Here is a 16,933-nt window from a genome sequence, read left to right as displayed (position 1 = left end):
GCGTCTCTTTGCCTTCAACCTCCACTCCATTAGGGAGCAGTCGTGGTGTTTACGTTCCTTGAGTAAGTCACAGAAGAAGAGGTTTGAGCACGCGCAGTCCTCCAGCGTCGAAGAAGACGCTAGCAGTGCAACCTACGTGGCGCTAAGATTTCGATATGGAGTTTGCAGCTCTGGTTGCCTTGTCTTTGTTACTGGGTGTTCTGGTAATTTTGGTTGCATTTGCGGTGGGCAGACGGAAAGAAGAACTAAATGAAGAGATAAAGCAGGCGGAGGAGTTTTCCGGTAATAGCCGCACAAGCTAATGTAATTGTAGCCGGAGTGGTGAGTCACCAACTCACCGCTGGTCTTTGACACACGAGTTCATTCATAACCGTTGACAGACATAAAGGTGCATTAAATCTCATTCTACGTTAGTTATGCACACTCCTATCATTAAAGGCTAAAGTTCCATTGCAAAATATTTTCTTATTCTGCTGAGCATAATAATCCTCATGCTTAATGAGCATGTGAAAAAACTGTTATTTTTCCAATCACTAGAAAATGAAATCAAATCTTTTTCAAGTTATTAGTGAAGATGAAGTGTTTGTATTTTACAAGTCAGTTTTCAGACATTAGACACTGTGATATATTTCAGGTGCAGTAGAAGTTTGTGCAACTGGTTTTAACCTCAGTATTGTCATTGCAATCGAAACGTTTGTGTGTTTTCTGTTCCATATTTGAATTCCAGTCACCTTTAGTTGTTATTTTGTCTTAGCTGAAGGCACTGCTGTGAAAGGCCCTGCATCTAAGAAACAGAGACAAGAGAAGCATCGCAACCGCAAGGAAAAAGGATCACAGCACACTTTCACTCATCAGCTGTTGGCGAGCACACTGAAGGTATTGTGCAACAGGACGACCATGATCCCATTTGTGAAATGCTACATTAGGATTTTTGTGTGTTTTTGCATCTTGAACAGATGCTGACTGGTTTGACTTTCCTCCGCTTACCTTTCAGAGCCACAGTGGAAATGTGACATGCGTTGACTTTAGCAGTAATGGGAAGTACCTGGCATCGTGTGCCGATGACCGCACTGTCCGAATCTGGAGCACCAAAGACTTCTTGGAGCGGGAACACAAGTGTCTCAGAGCGAATGTGGAACTGGATCACGCCATACTAGTTCGTTTCAGTCCAGACTCCAGGTCTGCCCTCCACCGAACAAGAACTGATATGTTTGGTTTACTATCTTATCCAAACAAATATTTTGACTTGGCTTTGTATTTTAAAATTAGAGATTAAATTAAACTTTAAGATAACAATTTCACCTAACTTGTTGCTGCAGGGCATTTATCATATGGCTGGCAAATGGAGACGCCATTCGGGTCTTTAAAATGATTAAAAAGGAGGACGGCACCTTCAGCTTTAAAGCTGCGACTGAGGACTTTCCACAGAAACACAAGGCTCCCATCCTCAACATAGGAATTGCAGAGACAGGTACACAGTTCCCAAAAGTGTTGAACTCATACTTTTGTTGGTCTACTTGTTGAACTTATTCTCATGTCTTTTATAACCACTGTGTTGGTCTTCTGCAGGAAAGTTCATCATGAGTGCCTCCACTGACACCACCATTCTTATCTGGGACCTGAAAGGGGAAATACTCTCCTCGATTAACACTAACCAGATAGTTAATTCTTATGCTGCCATCTCACCATGTGGCAGGTCAGTTCCATTCCTCCATCCCTACAAACCTTTCACTTAAAACAAGTTTCTCATGGATCGATTTTAAATTGGTTATTGGGCTCTTTTCTGAGCAACGAGGACATCTAATGGCGGACAGATAGTACTGCAACAGTCAGTTGGGTTTTTTTTTTTGCTTATTGATTAGACTCAGTTTTTTAACGTTAATGAGAATGAAAACTATTTTTGCAGTTCTTCATTTTGTGCTAAGAATATTCTGTGTAAAATACAGGTGTGTCATCTTTATTCAGGTTTGTTGGATCGTGTGGCTTCACCCCTGATGTGAAGGTGTGGGAGGTTTGCTTTGGGAAGACTGGCGATTTCAAAGAAGTGACACGAGCTTTTGAGTTGAAGGGCCACTCTGCGGGAGTTCACGCATTTGCCTTTTCTAACGATTCTCACAGGTATGCTCTGTCATGGTGGCAGCAGATTTTAATGTGAGGTTAGCGTGGTGTTCTTGGAGTCGTCGTCAAGGAAACACTGCACTGAACTATTTTCTTACCTCTTATCCATTAGAATGGTCACTGTCTCCAAGGATGGAACATGGAAGCTGTGGAAAACAGATGTGGAGTACAAAAAGCAGCAGGATCCCTACCTCCTCAAGACGGTCCCCTGTGCTTCCTCTGATGGTACCCGGGTGGCCTTGTCTCCAGATGGCCGGGTGGTGGCCATCAGCGATGGCTCTAATGTGGCTATGTACAACACTGCAAATGGCCAGTTGGAAGAGGAGCTGCATGGTGTTCACAGCGGGGAGATCACGGACCTTAGATTTGATATTAATGGCCGCTTCTTAGTGTGCAGTGGTGACAGAGCAATCCGAGTGTTTCACAATGCGCCAGGCTATCGGGCAGCTATCAGCGACATGCAGGACATGCTGAAAAAGGCCCAGAATGAGGGCATGAAGCAGAGACTGCAACAGCAAATCAAAGAGGCTCAGAGCGCTCTGGACACTGTTCTAGCAGGTTCTGTCAGTAAAAGAACATAAAGATCTGTGCTCTAATCTGGATTTTTGACAAACTGAATGTCTACCAGCATCCTCTCCCGCGCTGCTCCTAAAACTGATTAGTAAAAATGAAATGTGCATGCAGTTTTAATAAAGAATCTTTTTATGCAAGTCCAAAATGTTTGAGTCTGTATGTTTTCTGGCCAGTAATGCTGTGGTTATGTTGTTATTTTATTTCTCAGTCTCCTTCAAACCAAATAGGTTTTTTAGCATTAGAGCTTTATTTTCCAGATTCATCATTTCAAAATCACAACTTTCTCACTCTTTTAAAACCAAAAATTTCAGAGCCATCTGGTGAATTTATTATTTAATTGTATGTAACAAAATAGATATAAATAAAATCCACATATTATTATTCTTTTACCTGACAAGCTGCTACTCAGTTAGTGACCACAAGGTGGTGGCGTTTACCAGTACACAACATTGGAAGAAGAAATGCCGGAAGTCTTGACCCGGAAGCAGTAGCTACAGGGCTACGCACGTTTTCCTCCTGAACAGCATGGACATCAGTTGTGGTTGTTACAGGAGATGTCTGTAAAAATGGTTGAAATGTCCACGAAAACAGTGGGACCGGTCCGGTCGGCCGGGATACTGCAGCAAAACCGTGTCTTCCTCGACTTCTTCTGGGATTTGGCGAAACCGGATCAGGAGGTTCGTCTGAAGGCGATAGAAGACCTGATTCAGTATCTGAAAGCCAACAACAAGGCAAGTCTACACTGTCACAGAAAAGTTCTGTAACACATATGAAATCAGTGAAATAAATACAATGTGATGTCTTCAAATATTTAAATAACGGTATTCTCTCTATAAATGTCTTGTTGTAGTGTCGTCCTACTTGGTATGATTTATATTAGCTCAGTAATGTTACTGGTAGAACCCTGTTTAAATTACAATAAAATAAAAATGTAAATTGTGGCTGCCTTGTATATACTGCAGGCAGATGAGTTGGAGTATACCTTTAAAAGGCTGGTGGATGGGCTTGCTCACAGCCGAGAGGCTGCAAGACCTGGGTTCAGCTTGGCTCTGGGACAGGTGAGCAGATATCAGAAGGCTGTCTGCTGATCTCTGATCTGCGTTTGGCTCTAATCATTCTTTCCATACTCATGTTTTCAGTGCTAATAGCTACATGTGCTTATCTTTATCAACTGGACTGTTTTATGTACAAAGTATAACAATTTGAACCAAAATCTACCAATTACTTAAAAGTGCCTTTCTTTGGCAGGTGTTAAATGCCTTTGAAGACGTGACTCTGCAGAGCACACTTAACAGAATCAAACAAAAGCACAATCTGCAGACAGTGAAAAAGGTGAGTTGCTTCATCAGGCTGATTGATATCTATTCAAGTATATTATTTCAGAGGTGTTTGTTAGCAGTTTAATAACCCCAACTTAACCTAATACCGGTCTGAAAACAGTGATTCAACTCTGGTCACTCTGATTGACCCCAAATTGTTAGCCCTATCCAGGAAATAAAAATCTTATTTTCATTTGTTTTTCTAATAAGTTTAGACACTTAAATGTTTTTCTTTCCTGCAGAACCTGATCAGAAATGCTTTGTTTGGGAACTTTTTTGGTGTACTAGCCCTACAACAGTCTGGCCGTCTCTCTAAAGTGAGTGTTCATCATAATTTATGTATGTGCTGTATCCAAATAGTTCAGAACTGTGACTGTTTTTTGATAAAGCGACACTTTTGTTGGCTGAGCTGCTGCAAAGTGCTGAAGAAAAGTGATTTAATGTTATGCCTATGTTATTTACTGTTTTGCAAGCTGCATCATTGGTCTCTGAGTTATTTGCTTCTGTTCCTCCAGGAACCACAGGTAGTATTGGGATGTGTGCAGCTCCTTCAGAGTCTCAGTCAGCACAGACAGCACCTGAGGGACCTGCCCAATAAAACCATGATGGACATCCTCAATGAGGTATCTTTAGCTGTTCAGCCACAGCTTTAAATACATTTAGACAGTTGTTCACTTAAAATGTTTGAGTTTGTCACTTTAATGATTCTTCAGTTTCATATATCCATAAGTTTCCTCTGTTCTTTCAAATCTGCACTTCAGATATCGGAGGAGGTATTTGAGGAGGTACTGCTCAGTGCTCTTCAGGCTGACCTGGCTGCAGCCTTCAGGACCCCAGAGCAGCTGCAGCTGCTGCTGGTGGCGCTGCAGCGCTTCCCACAAACACTCAAACCCCAGAAGCTCAAGAAGCTTCTGGGCTCCTCAACCATCATCAACACTGACAACATCCCCAAGTATGATCACTGTCATTGCTTCTGGCTTTGTCTCTCTACATTTTAGTAGAGTGCTGTTATCTGTTGTGTTTGCCTGGACTAGGAGACCATATGAATTAAAATGATATGATGCCCCACACTGGAACGGTCAGACATCACGTCTAAAACATAAAGAAAAGTGTAAAATTTTTCTGATGTTTGACAGGTTGACCCAAATGTTGAACACGGCTGCCCAATCATCAAAGAAGGACCACGTTCTTCCGGCGGTGGCTCTGGACCTCCTCAAGCTTTCCCTGAAGGAAGGCAGCTTCCAGCTCTTCTGGAACCATACGATTGTTAAGGGCATGTTAAAGGAGCAGCAGGGTCCTGCACAGTGAGTCCCGACAGACAATCACGGGCTGTGATGATGTTGTTAGCAACTTGCTGATGAAATGTTCAGTAAACCAGGTTCTGTTAGCACAGTCCTCCACAGATATTTTCCTGTATTTCCAGTTACCTGTGCTTCCGTCTGCTGGGCAGCTCCCTGCCTTACCTGTCTATAGCCCAGCTGAAAGAGGTGCTGAGAGGCGAAGTGATGATGCACTATGGCGAGCACGTGGTGTCTGCACAGGTCAGAGCTCTGATCCAAGACCGTCCTTGTACTCATTTTAACAACACACTATAATGTTTGCTTAAAATCACCTTAAAAACCAGAATGGTGACAAGAAATTTACAGATATATTAGAAAGGCTTGTTGATTTAATCTCATATTCCTGACATGTACGAGCTGTCCTCTTTAAAATCTTGGATTTTCTGCCCATTTGTGCCGCATTATTACCGGTATTACTAATATACTAGTTTTTACTTTATTATTGATGATTTATCAGTTGTCCCCATTATGTTTTCAACCATTATCTTGTGCTGTTACAGCAGTTGTTCTGTCCCATCTTCAATTATTTTCTTTTTTCCCCCTATGTAGAACCTTGATCATGTTGTATTCCAGTGATTATTCACTGGAATCCAACTATTATTATCCACTATTATTGAATCCACACATTGTTTTTGTCTCTCAGAAACCCGACAGGTTCAAGCTGGCCCCGGAGATGGAGGTGTATGTATCAGACTTCTTGCAGGGCTGCCAGGACCCTGACAAACAGCTGGCTGTGATGGTCAGCTTCTCCTCACTCACCAACCAGGGTTATCCTGTGGTACCATCAGTGTGGCGGGTGGTGCAGCACCTTCAGCCTGTGGCCCTGCAGCAGTACGTGGCCTGGTTGAAGAAGATGTTCCTGCAACCTCAGCAGGATGAGCTTCTGGACATCAGCACTCACAAGCAGAAAGGCAATCAGGAAGGAAAGGAGCAGTGAGTGTACATGTCTGCTGTGTTGGGTGTAATACCATGTTGGGTGATGAGCAAGATACTTGAATGGAAAACAATAGAAAATACAATTTACTTTACAATCTACTTACGAACGTCTCTACATGCGAAGGTTACGTCTCAACGGAAAACATTTCCTCTTGTTACGAAAGAAGTTTCAGGATACGAAAGGCAAAAATACGCTACCGCTGCTATTCGCAGCTCGCGGAGTTTAGCGAACGCAAACATGCTTGTAGCTGCTTTGCCATTGGCTATCGCCTAGCATCTTCCTGTAATCCCATTGGCTAGGAGGGACGTCAATATGTACATGTTTGTGTGTATCCCAGCGTCGTCTTCGGGATTTATTGTGGGTATATTCGTATGTTTGTCCATTAGATGGCGGTGTTACCACAAGTGTTAACGTTCGTTGCTAGTAATGACGGCTAATGTAAGATTAGCCTGTAATAAAGTTCATTTTGTTCCTGGAGAAGCCTTGCACTGAATTCCTACATTTATTGTGCGGTAATCTAATCATAACATGTATTTGTTACATGTTTTGATGCATTTTTATGATTTATAAAAAAAATTATGTCCGAATTTTTGGGTGCTTGGAACGGATTAGGGCATTTACATGGAAAACGCATCTCTACTTACATAATTTTCAGGTTGCGAAACAACTTTTAATTTCGTAAGTAGAGGTCCCACTGTACATGTATCCTTTTTTTTTTCAGGAAAGAAAACTCTGTATTCCGGCTGAGGAAGTGGCTCGTTGCTCGCCTCTCCTCAATTATCGACAACTACCAAGTGAAGCGGCAGGAGGATCTCATCATGGATGTGGCCAGGTGAGTCCCACCTGCGGCTTAGTGATGATTAAAAAAAAATGTCCAAATGAATGATGTCACCTTCCAATCTACTGTTACTGTTTCAGGTTTGTCTTTTTTCATGCCTTCTTTACAACCAAAAAGCCCTCAGCGGACATCCCAGAGACGAACAACAAGCTTTCTGTCCCACTGGATGATGGAACCAGAGGAGTGTTGATCAATTCCTTCTTTGGGTGAGTGTCTCATAACCATCAGCAACTAAATTGTGGTTTATTTTTGTTAAGCCTCTTTTAAAAAAAATGTACAAAGTATTGTTGGATGTAAATAATTTAGTTGTAAAGAAAAGTTATTTGTTTCCTCCTGCTCCTCCCAGCCTCCTGTTGTCCATGCACCACATGCCTTTGGCCGAGGAAGTGGGCGAAGGTGCATCTGTAAACAGTAAGCGAGTGCTGGGAGTTACAGCCGATGGGACCATGTGGATCTACCACCTGGTTCAATATGCTCAAGTCCTGCTTAAGCAGCCGAAGCACGTTGAGTGCAGCCAGCCCTTCAGCCCGGAGCAGCGGCAGGCCTGGGACAGGTGGGGCTGACTGTCTGACAGGATACAGATTAACGGTTCATTCAAAGACAGAAGACTTTATGTTTAATTTATGTTCTTTTCAACTAAAATCCACACTCTAACTCTAGATTTAGTTTGTGCAGTCCTGCATTGATTCATTCACCAGTTAAATTAGATCTGAAGGTAAGATTTGTGGTCTTACAGCATGCTGGAGTCAGTCGCAAACTTAAAGAAAAAAGCCAAGAAGGCATCAACTGCAGAGAACTCTGCCTTCCAGCAACTCTTCCTGTTAGTCGGCATGCATCTTTTCAAGGTATGTATGCTGTTATTGTCCAGTCATTATAAATGTGTCCTGCTGGCAACAAGACTAATAACCTGTGTCTCCTGAAGGCCCCTGAAGAGCTCCTGGATATCATGAAGGACCTGCAGAGCTGCGTGGACAAAGCTCAGGAGAAGAAAGCCAAGAAGAAAAAGAAGCAAAGTGAGTTGGAGTTCATGATAAATGCAAAATAAGTTGCATTATACATTTGAGAATGCCGTAACAGAGGTTCAGACACCAAATTAGGAAGAACTCACAACTTTCAGAATGAGACATTAGGTTGACAAACAAAATACACCTACTTCTGCAGCCGCGGCCCAGCAGGAAGAGGAGCCTGAGTGGGTGGAGGTGATGGTGGACATCTTGTTGTCCCTGCTGTCTCAACCAAGCAGACATATCAGACAGGTCTGCAAGACGGTCTTCTCCTCCATCTGCCCTAATGTTACCCCGGCGGCTCTCAACGCCATCTTGGATGTAAGTGAAAGGCTGTCTGTCTCCGCAGGTTCTACAATAAAACTTGGAAATATCTTTTTATTCGTGGGCCAATACGGATTCTAAACAAAAATACACTCATTTAAGATCGTGCATGTTTTGCTCTAAGTTCCAATTGTTTGCGTAGGTTCTGGATCCTGAGAAAGATGATGAAGAAAACAGTGCTGTGGTGATCACAGATGACACCAAATCTCTAAAGAAAGAAGATGAAGATGATGAGGAGATGGAGGTCAGGTTTTATGGGCACTTATCTACATTCGCTGTTAATTCGGTGTCTACAAACCACATCTGTGACCGTCCAGGTTGATGATTCTGACGCGTCTGATGATGATGACGACGACGACGATGATGATAATGAGGAGGAGGAGGAGGATGACGATGATGCAATGGAGGACGATGAGGAGGAAGAATTGGAAGAGGGAGTAGTTGACCAGAATTTCCGTCTGGAGCTGATGAAGGTGCTGCAGCAGCAGAACGCTCTGGTGGGTTTTGAAAATGAAGCCTAAATATAACCTCAATGTCCAAAAAATTATATAGTGTAATACAGTAACTGCTGCAAGTAGATGTTGCAGAGAAGAAGCCTTCTGGTGTTTGTAACACTCGAGGTCATGTGCCTTTCTCAGGCAGAGGACGCCAGCAGTGATGAAGATCTGGATGATGAAGCCATGATGGAGCTGGATAAGAACCTGGCAGCAGTGTTCTTAGAGCAGAAGAAGAAGACCCAGGCAAAGAAAGATGAGAAGACAAAAATCATGAAGGAGAAGACGCTGGTCCGGGACTTTAAGATTAAGGTGCCTTATTCATGTGTGCTCATGTTTAGCTTTGGTAAAAAGACAGGAAGATGACTTTGATAAGCTTTGGTTACTTTGTGTGACTGCACTAAAGGTGTTGGACTTCGTGGAGGTATTGGTGGGCAGGCAGGCCGGCAGTCCTCTGGTGTTAAGTTTGGTGGAGCCTCTGCTCCACATCATCGAGAGGGGAATGAGCTCCGACAGCCAGCAGCAGGAGCAGGACTTCCTCCGCCGTGCTGCGGATATCTTCAGGTGACACCCCTTTTACATACAGGTTTCTGAGCCTGGACGTGTTCTGTTTAATTACTTTATTTAATTCTCTATTTGTTCATTTTGCAATGATTTGTTAAGGAACATTCTTATTTGAATACAAACCTGAACTTCTACCATCTGTTCCTGGAGCACATTAATCATGGTATTATTAGCCACACGGGATAATTCAAGCATCTACAAACACAAGTCCTGGATCTGTACATTGTATTTTATCCAGAGTGAGATTTGCATTCTTTCTTGGACCAGTTCCCATCTTCACAACCAGTTATTTTAAAATAACACAAGCCATTTTTGCACAATACAACTGAGAGTTGGGAGTAATGGGGTGTTGCAGCTCCATCACATCTCCCTGCCGTGTTCAGTTTTGGGTTGTAATCATTTTTCTGTGGGATGTTTCAGGAACCAGCTGTGTAGATCGAAAGTTTACTGCAAGACCGTTGGAGACAGACAGGGGGCGCTCCACGACATGCTGGAAAAACTGATGAGTAAAACCCAGAAACTGGCCGACTCCTCTGTTTCCCTCTATTACTTCAGGTACAGGTTAATTTTTGAAAGCACATAAAAAAATTGAACTACATATTTACTTGTTCTTTTCAGAATTATTTTTCAAGCACCAGTTTCAAATTTCTCATTCAATTGCTCAAATAATCCTGTTGAAAATATTGTTTAATGGGATGATCTCACTGCAGCTAACACGAGAGATTTTTTCTGCTTAGAAAGGAGTTTAAATGTATAAGTCTAAAGCTGCTGATTCTCCTAATGCTCAGTTTGATGTGATTCCTCAGTTCTTATCAAATCTTTAGTTCTTACCAGGACATCTTTAACAAAAGAATGGGAAGAATGAAGCTCCACCACTCATTCTCATGCTAGCATAATAAGTAACCTGTCATTCTTGACGTTAATGCATTGTGCCCGTAGGCTTTCCTTATCGCCATGATGACGTGTGCGTGAAGTGCATTTATATTATTTCCGCTGGATGATTCATTCCTTCTAACCGTTTCCTTGACTACATGATGTTGCACTGTTGGTAAGGTTGATAGGAAAAGGAGGTAGAGGTCAAATACAGCCAAAAAGTATATCAATAAAGTACTCTTGAATTATCAGATGAGAGTGTGCACGTGGACGCCATCTGGTGGCTGAGTGCAGGAATATAAGTAGCCATTCCTCCCCTCATTATTTTTAGACAGTACTGTTGAAGAGGTGAGTGTAAAAATATCTGATTTGAGCAGTTTCCTGTCTGGTCAGTTGTGTCTCATTCATTAAATAATGGCTTCTGTTGGTTTCAGTGCATCTCTGTATGTGGTAAAAGTGTTGAGAGGAGCACCACCTGCTGGCACCCAACAAGAGAATTCGACAACTGCCGCTGACGTAAGTTCACACGCATTCCTGTCTCAACTGTAAATGAGAAAACCTTCCTTGGGACCAAGTTTTGTGTAGTGGACAGATGATTATTTATACAATTTGAAAAGAGGCTTGTGTGTTTGTTTAGATCACTGATCAGCATCAGCCTGTGTGTCCGTGTGTGTATCTGTGGGTGTCTGTGTGTAATATACCGATACTAGAGATGGTACCAAACAAAATCATATCTACACATCCAAAACCATGAAACCAGATGGATTCAACCAATTTATGATGTCTTGTGGTCTAATCCCTGGTGTCTGCGTACGCAGTTGAGGTTTACGGGCAGCTTGGATATGGACCGGGTCACTGCCATCTTCAGAGAGGCTCTGAACTCCTTCATGAGCAAGAGGAAAAGCCCACTGACCACTCAGATGTTCACAGACTTGTTCAACAGGTTCCCAGTGAGTGCAGAATTGAGAAGGCGATTTCAGATCAGCGTGAGATGGAAGCCACCTCAGTAATGCCGCCTTTTGGATTATTTCCAGGTTTTGGGTGTGAATCTCTTGGATGCAGCCGTGCAGCACATCAAATCTGGGGTCAGGGTCCATCAGCAGGTAGAGACGTGACTTGTGACACAGATAGGATATCTGCAAATGTTATCCTGTTAAGATCCACTCATTGATGTGAAACAATGATTAGATTATTATGACTCAGAAAAAAAAGACTACAGTTCTCCAGCACAGGGTGAAAGATTAAATGGGTTTGATGTGTATTTCAATCACTTTCTGCTCTTTAATCTGCTGGGAAGCATCTGTTCAATCAAAGATTTAATGAAGGAAAAAATGCTTTCAGATGATGATTTAAATATAATAATTAGGTGGCATATTAGGATACCTGCTAATCAGGTGAAACTGCTGTACTTTCCTATGTTTGTGTTCAGGGCCAAGCATGTGTCCTGGTGTTACGGGCGATGCAGAGCAGAGAGATTCAGCAGCTGCTGGGCGGCCCAGCGTGGACGGATCTCTGTACCAAGGTCACGGCTCAGCTGGCAGCGGTAGGTCTGCGTGGCTGTACATCATCACATCACCTCACTTGTCACGCTCTCCCCCAGCATCTGATAAAGAGCCGTTACAGTGCAATAAAATGGGAGACGGTAATTTGGGAGCAGTAGGGATAATTAGCTCATCTACTACAGCTCAGGTTGGAACAATCCTGCAGTTTCACACACTCAACGACTGCCTGTGAAAGAAAATGTGCAGCCAGCTCTGATTTCTAAAGGAAATGAGGGATTCATGTGAACCGTTTGAGCGGGTGAAGACGTCGGGTTCACGTTTATTAAAAATCTTTATATGGAACACATCTCGAGTCCAAATTCAACCAGGGACTTTGTTGTTTCCCTAGCAACAGGCCTGCTCTAAAAGTAGATCAGAGAAAGTGACTTTAAGGTTAAAAAATACCCCACAAGAATACAAAAAAATTGAAGTAACGCAGTGACAAATTCCATTGTTTCTTCTGTCAAAGATCCAGCGTGAAAGATTTTTAATAAACTCCATAAATCAAATCCAGTGACCATGCGCGTGACGCAAGCGCACAGATGACTGTAGTTTCAAGTAGAGAGACCCTTCATGGTCTCACGGTTGCTCACTCTCGACCTTTAACACACACCAAACATACCTTATCATATAGTACTTGGCTTCAAAGTACTTATAACACATTTGTCAGGTTCTAAACTAGGGTTAGAAAATTTACAACAGGAATAATCATTATAATCTAGTGATAAGTGCTGGACTACAGAGAAACTAAAACAATTAAAAAAAGACAACTGCGATTATTTGAGTTTGAGTAACTAACAGCACATTAAAAGGATGTAAACATGCTTGTCACGTCTTCTGAGCTTATTAACCGTCACGTTTTATGCACAAGGTCGTAACTGTACCTCCATTCTTTAAGTCATCCTGTTTATTCACCAGCCTCCTATAGGCTCGTGCACACTTTAATGACGTCGTTCACGGAGGCTTGTTAAATCGCAGCATTCGGTGATAAATGACTGTGAGAATCGATGCAGCACTCGCCGTCATCCACGTGTCGGCTCAGGGTAAAGGCATGCATAGGGGTAATTTCATGCTTCTGCAGTCTTTCACAGAAACACTTCGGCTCTGCGCTGCTCCATTTTTGTAGCTGCTCTCGAAACAAGCGGAGCTGCTGGAGCACAGAACTCCTCTCTTAGTTAATAATACCTTATCACGGAGCTCATTTTCGAGCTCTGCTGAGCACAATAACGGCTCGGATCGCGCCGGGCTTCTTTATTCCTTTGTGACGAAAGCTGCCGCTGTGCTGGAGAAATGGTGTGTGTTTGTGAGATTGCTGAATCACTGTTAGATCGTGTGGTGAAAAGCTGAAAAGACTCGTGCAGATCATAACAAACCTCTGATGGCCTGAGGGTAGCTCAGTGTCTTGATGGATGCTTGAGTAAAACTAGTTTTGCTTGGATTTATATTGAGAGGGGGACGATATACAACCACAGATGCCTCATTTTATGACTCTGTTCTAATAGCAGCTCAGAGCTACTGGGGATAAAAGAGATTAGCAGACTGGCTCGGTCAAGAATATAAAGTCTGATTATTCATCAGCAAATTTAAGCTGATTTCTGTCCCATCTGCATAGCAGCAGTAAAAAAAAAAGTGTAACGGAGTTCATAAAGCTGCTCTTTAATGATAAGTTTGTAACCATAATTATGTTTTATTGTATATTTTTTTCAAGAGTCTTCAGCAGGTCGATCAATTAGACAACAAGCTGGTAAAGGAGAAGGTGGTGAAAACTCTGGAGCTCTGTCAGTTCCTGGTCAAGCAGGTTCACCAGCAGGTAGGTGTGTGGAGGGAACGGCTGTTGCCAGGCGAGACCACAGTCCCCCTCACGATTGTGCTGCTGTCACTTGCAGAAGCTCTCCGTTGACTTGGAGCCCCTTAAGAAGGCCCTTGAGGCCCTCCCTAATGCCATCACTTTCAACAAGACGGGCAAGCTGGAGGACACCTACTGGGCTGTGGTGAAACACTTTGGAGTCACGTGAGTTGCCGTGTCATCCGTGAGAAAGTGGCACCTAGTGGTCAGGATGCAGAGTGTGTCCAACTGAGGAGGGCTCCTCTATCATCTTGTACCCTGAGTCTGAACCTGTTAGAATGATTATATTTGGATATTTACAATGTGTTTTTGCTTCAGTAGAAGCTACGGGGGCTCATATCTCCTTTTGTTTGTCCGCGTTCCACCAAATACAATAAAAATCAGTCAGTAGTTTGCATACTTTTAATTACACCACTGTGTCTCCTGCTGTGCTGCCATCTAATTTTAAAGTTGTTAGATTTATCAGCTCATATAAATTTGCTACAGAGCCTTTAACTCAGGCATGTATCTTATGCATTCTGAATCATGAAAGTAATAAGTAAGAGGAACCCTATGAGGTTTAAATGATATTGAATATTCAGTTATGCTACTGTAGCAATATGATGGACCCAAAAAGGTATTTAAAGTTGTCACCTTTTTTCATCTATGCATGGCTTTAAATAGCCTCCACACCCTGGTCCAGTGATTGAATAGGCCAGACTTTGTCTTCTACCTGCCGTTCAACTGCAGTTCACAGACAGAAACCTTCTCAAATCCAGCAAATTATGTAAAATGTTCTGTCAGCATTTGAAACGAATCATCATATAACTTGGCAGGCTAATGTTGGCTAACATTATCTAGCATGCTGCAGATTTATTTGGACACGGTCAGCGGATAAAACCCAAGGAGAATTAGCACGCCGTCCGGCCAACACGTTGGCTGCGGCATGCCTCATCATCCAACATGAACAGATTAGCTTGCAGAATATGTTTTTGGCTTAAGGGTTCCATGAATAATGGCTGATTTATGATTCCTCAGCACGATCTTTGTTTGTATATCATAAACAGCAGTTTGTGTTTTCTTAAATTATTATTTTGGCTGAAAAGAAAATGAATAAATAAAACCAATGTTGGCTTTGAAAGCTCAACGATTTCGACTAAACATGCCTCCGCCGTGGGTTTCATAATGAATTTAGCTGCCTGCCAAAAACAGATAAACAGCTGCACCTGGCTTCTCTCCGTCACTGCTACACTGCAGTCCCAAGTCACCGGCAGCTTATGTTGTCTTAGCACAGGAACGAATGCCACAAAAGCATTAACGACAAGGTTAGAATGTCTTTCAGCTGACAGAAACAGAACGCTTGTTACTCTCGTTAGTGTTCAGTCACTAATTAGCTCATGAAAAATACACAAATATGCCAGTAGAATCCTGGAATATCCATCATCCCGATCCCCTGAGGTGATGATTATGCAGTGTTTACTAAGTAAAAGCAAAATAATTTAGATCCTCTTAAAGGCAGTCTTAGTTGTTGCATTAGCTTCCCCCAAACCCCGACATATGTTGTTAGGTGTATTTGGTGTATTGAACGCCCTGCAGATCCCACTTATTTTTGCTCCAGTCTCGACAGAGACGAAGTCCCAGGATCACTCCTGCATGACCTTTGTGTTCTTGTTCACTTAACAGGAAACCTAAAGTCGAAAAGATGAAACCTGACAAGGAGGCAGAGCCGCAACCAGCCCAGAAGAAGAAAAAGGGTTTCCTGCCAGAAACAAAAAAGCGTCAAAAGCGCATGAAACCGGTTCTCGAGCCTGCGGGAGAAAAGCCGACCTCCGTGGATAACGCGGGAGCAGAGGGGGAACATGCAAAAAAGAAAAAGGACAAGAAAACAAAGCGGAAACCAGCGACAGGGGAGGCGAATGACGCTCAGCCGGGCTCAGCCAAGAAGAGGAAGAAGCAGTCTTCAGCCCAAAGGAGCAAAACACCGTCTGACAGTAATCCAGCCAAGAAGAAGAAACCCAAACAGAAGAAAGAGAAAGCATGAGAAAAGTAACACAAACCCTGCTGTTAAACTGTTTTTTTAACAATTGTTTGTTAATGTCCACATTCTGGACAAAACCTTGTTCCAATATGAGACTTGAAATGAATTAATAGACTGTTGAGCACCAAATAAATATTCTTTTCATGTGTCATTTGACCGTTCGCAGAATTGAATCTTTCCAGCTCATTTGATTATCCCAAGTGAAGGATTTTGCTCTTAACTTTGCGCCTCAAGTGATGCAGTGTTCTACAAATGGATCACTGTACAAAACCTGAATCTGTGCCGCCATAAATCTGCAGGAGTGCCAGTTGGGCGGCAGCCTCATCCCTCAGGTTATCCTCTGCAAGAGCCTTAGCGTGTTACCGGGGCCGTTTGTTCCAATAACACTTAAGTGTTGATTCTGCAGTTCCAAGAAATCAGATTTCCCCCTGAAAGCAACCGTTGTTACTTCTATCGTGTTGATCAGAATGGCTGCTGAAAACATTTTCCTGTTAGTCCTGCTTCTGTGTTCTGCTGCTTCCTTTGACAGAGCTGAGGTGATGGTTGCAACCACGCATCAGCTGTTGCCACCAGCCCAGGACCAGTACCGGCCAGGAAGGAGCTCCAGCAGGCTGCAGGTTCACTTCTGTCTTGCAACTTAATCTGCACCCTGAGGTTTTGAGAGCACATTTATTTATTGAGTATGTTTATATGTATCTGGGTGTTTTCCACCAGTGTCTGAAAAACATTTTATCCAGGACAAATGAGGTAACTCAGTGGGTCCTGCTGCTGGAGGGGAAGACATTTGTAACGTGTCCTTTAAACACACTAAAGTACAACCTGGTTACAGCTGAGAGGGTCACTTTTGCAGGTCATCGCAGTCCCGTTTTTTCCTGCAGCAGCTATTTTCAGAACATAAAAATTGTGATGTGTATGTTCAGCAACATCAGGCAGAGATTAGTTGCTGGGCTGTGATGATGCCAGATATGTTCTTACCGCAGTTAATATGCCAAAAAGCAATTAAAATCTTGGTGTGTAATTACCGGTATGTGGTCCAAACAAGTCCACCCGGGCAGCTTTTCTGAAGGGCTCAGGTTATCTTTCAGAAAATACAACATTCATTCTCGTTCTTTACTTGTGTGTTTGTCAAATTTCACCCCAATTTT

The 16,933-nt window shown here is 42.8% G+C and overlaps 2 protein-coding genes across 2 annotated transcripts; both read left to right on the top strand.

The window, feature by feature from the left end:
* Positions 1–64: 64 nt before the first annotated feature.
* Positions 65–2,836, top strand: tbl2 (transducin beta like 2). Its single transcript, XM_011611167.2, has 7 exons — positions 65–282; positions 755–876; positions 995–1,179; positions 1,320–1,471; positions 1,570–1,696; positions 1,966–2,118; positions 2,231–2,836. The coding sequence occupies exons 1-7, from the start codon at positions 156–158 to the stop codon at positions 2,697–2,699; spliced, it is 1,335 nt and encodes a 444-aa protein (XP_011609469.1). The 5' UTR covers positions 65–155; the 3' UTR covers positions 2,700–2,836.
* Positions 2,837–3,150: 314 nt separating this feature from the next.
* mybbp1a (MYB binding protein (P160) 1a) lies at positions 3,151–15,944 on the top strand. The gene is made up of 27 exons (XM_011611168.2): positions 3,151–3,422; positions 3,654–3,749; positions 3,940–4,023; positions 4,253–4,327; positions 4,526–4,633; positions 4,772–4,962; positions 5,147–5,314; positions 5,434–5,551; positions 5,994–6,283; positions 7,009–7,119; positions 7,206–7,331; positions 7,472–7,678; positions 7,862–7,970; positions 8,048–8,138; positions 8,287–8,450; positions 8,596–8,697; positions 8,771–8,950; positions 9,092–9,259; positions 9,354–9,511; positions 9,932–10,066; positions 10,819–10,900; positions 11,203–11,334; positions 11,419–11,487; positions 11,814–11,927; positions 13,634–13,735; positions 13,812–13,936; positions 15,434–15,944. Exons 1-27 carry the CDS (start codon positions 3,246–3,248, stop codon positions 15,789–15,791), a joined length of 3,840 nt encoding a protein of 1,279 aa, XP_011609470.2. The 5' UTR covers positions 3,151–3,245; the 3' UTR covers positions 15,792–15,944.
* Positions 15,945–16,933: the final 989 nt, after the last annotated feature.

This window comes from Takifugu rubripes, chromosome 15 (genome assembly GCF_901000725.2).
Source record: "Takifugu rubripes chromosome 15, fTakRub1.2, whole genome shotgun sequence".
NCBI lineage: Eukaryota > Metazoa > Chordata > Actinopteri > Tetraodontiformes > Tetraodontidae > Takifugu > Takifugu rubripes.
Note: the sequence above shows the minus strand (reverse complement) of the source record. Positions and strands in the feature narration are given on the sequence as shown.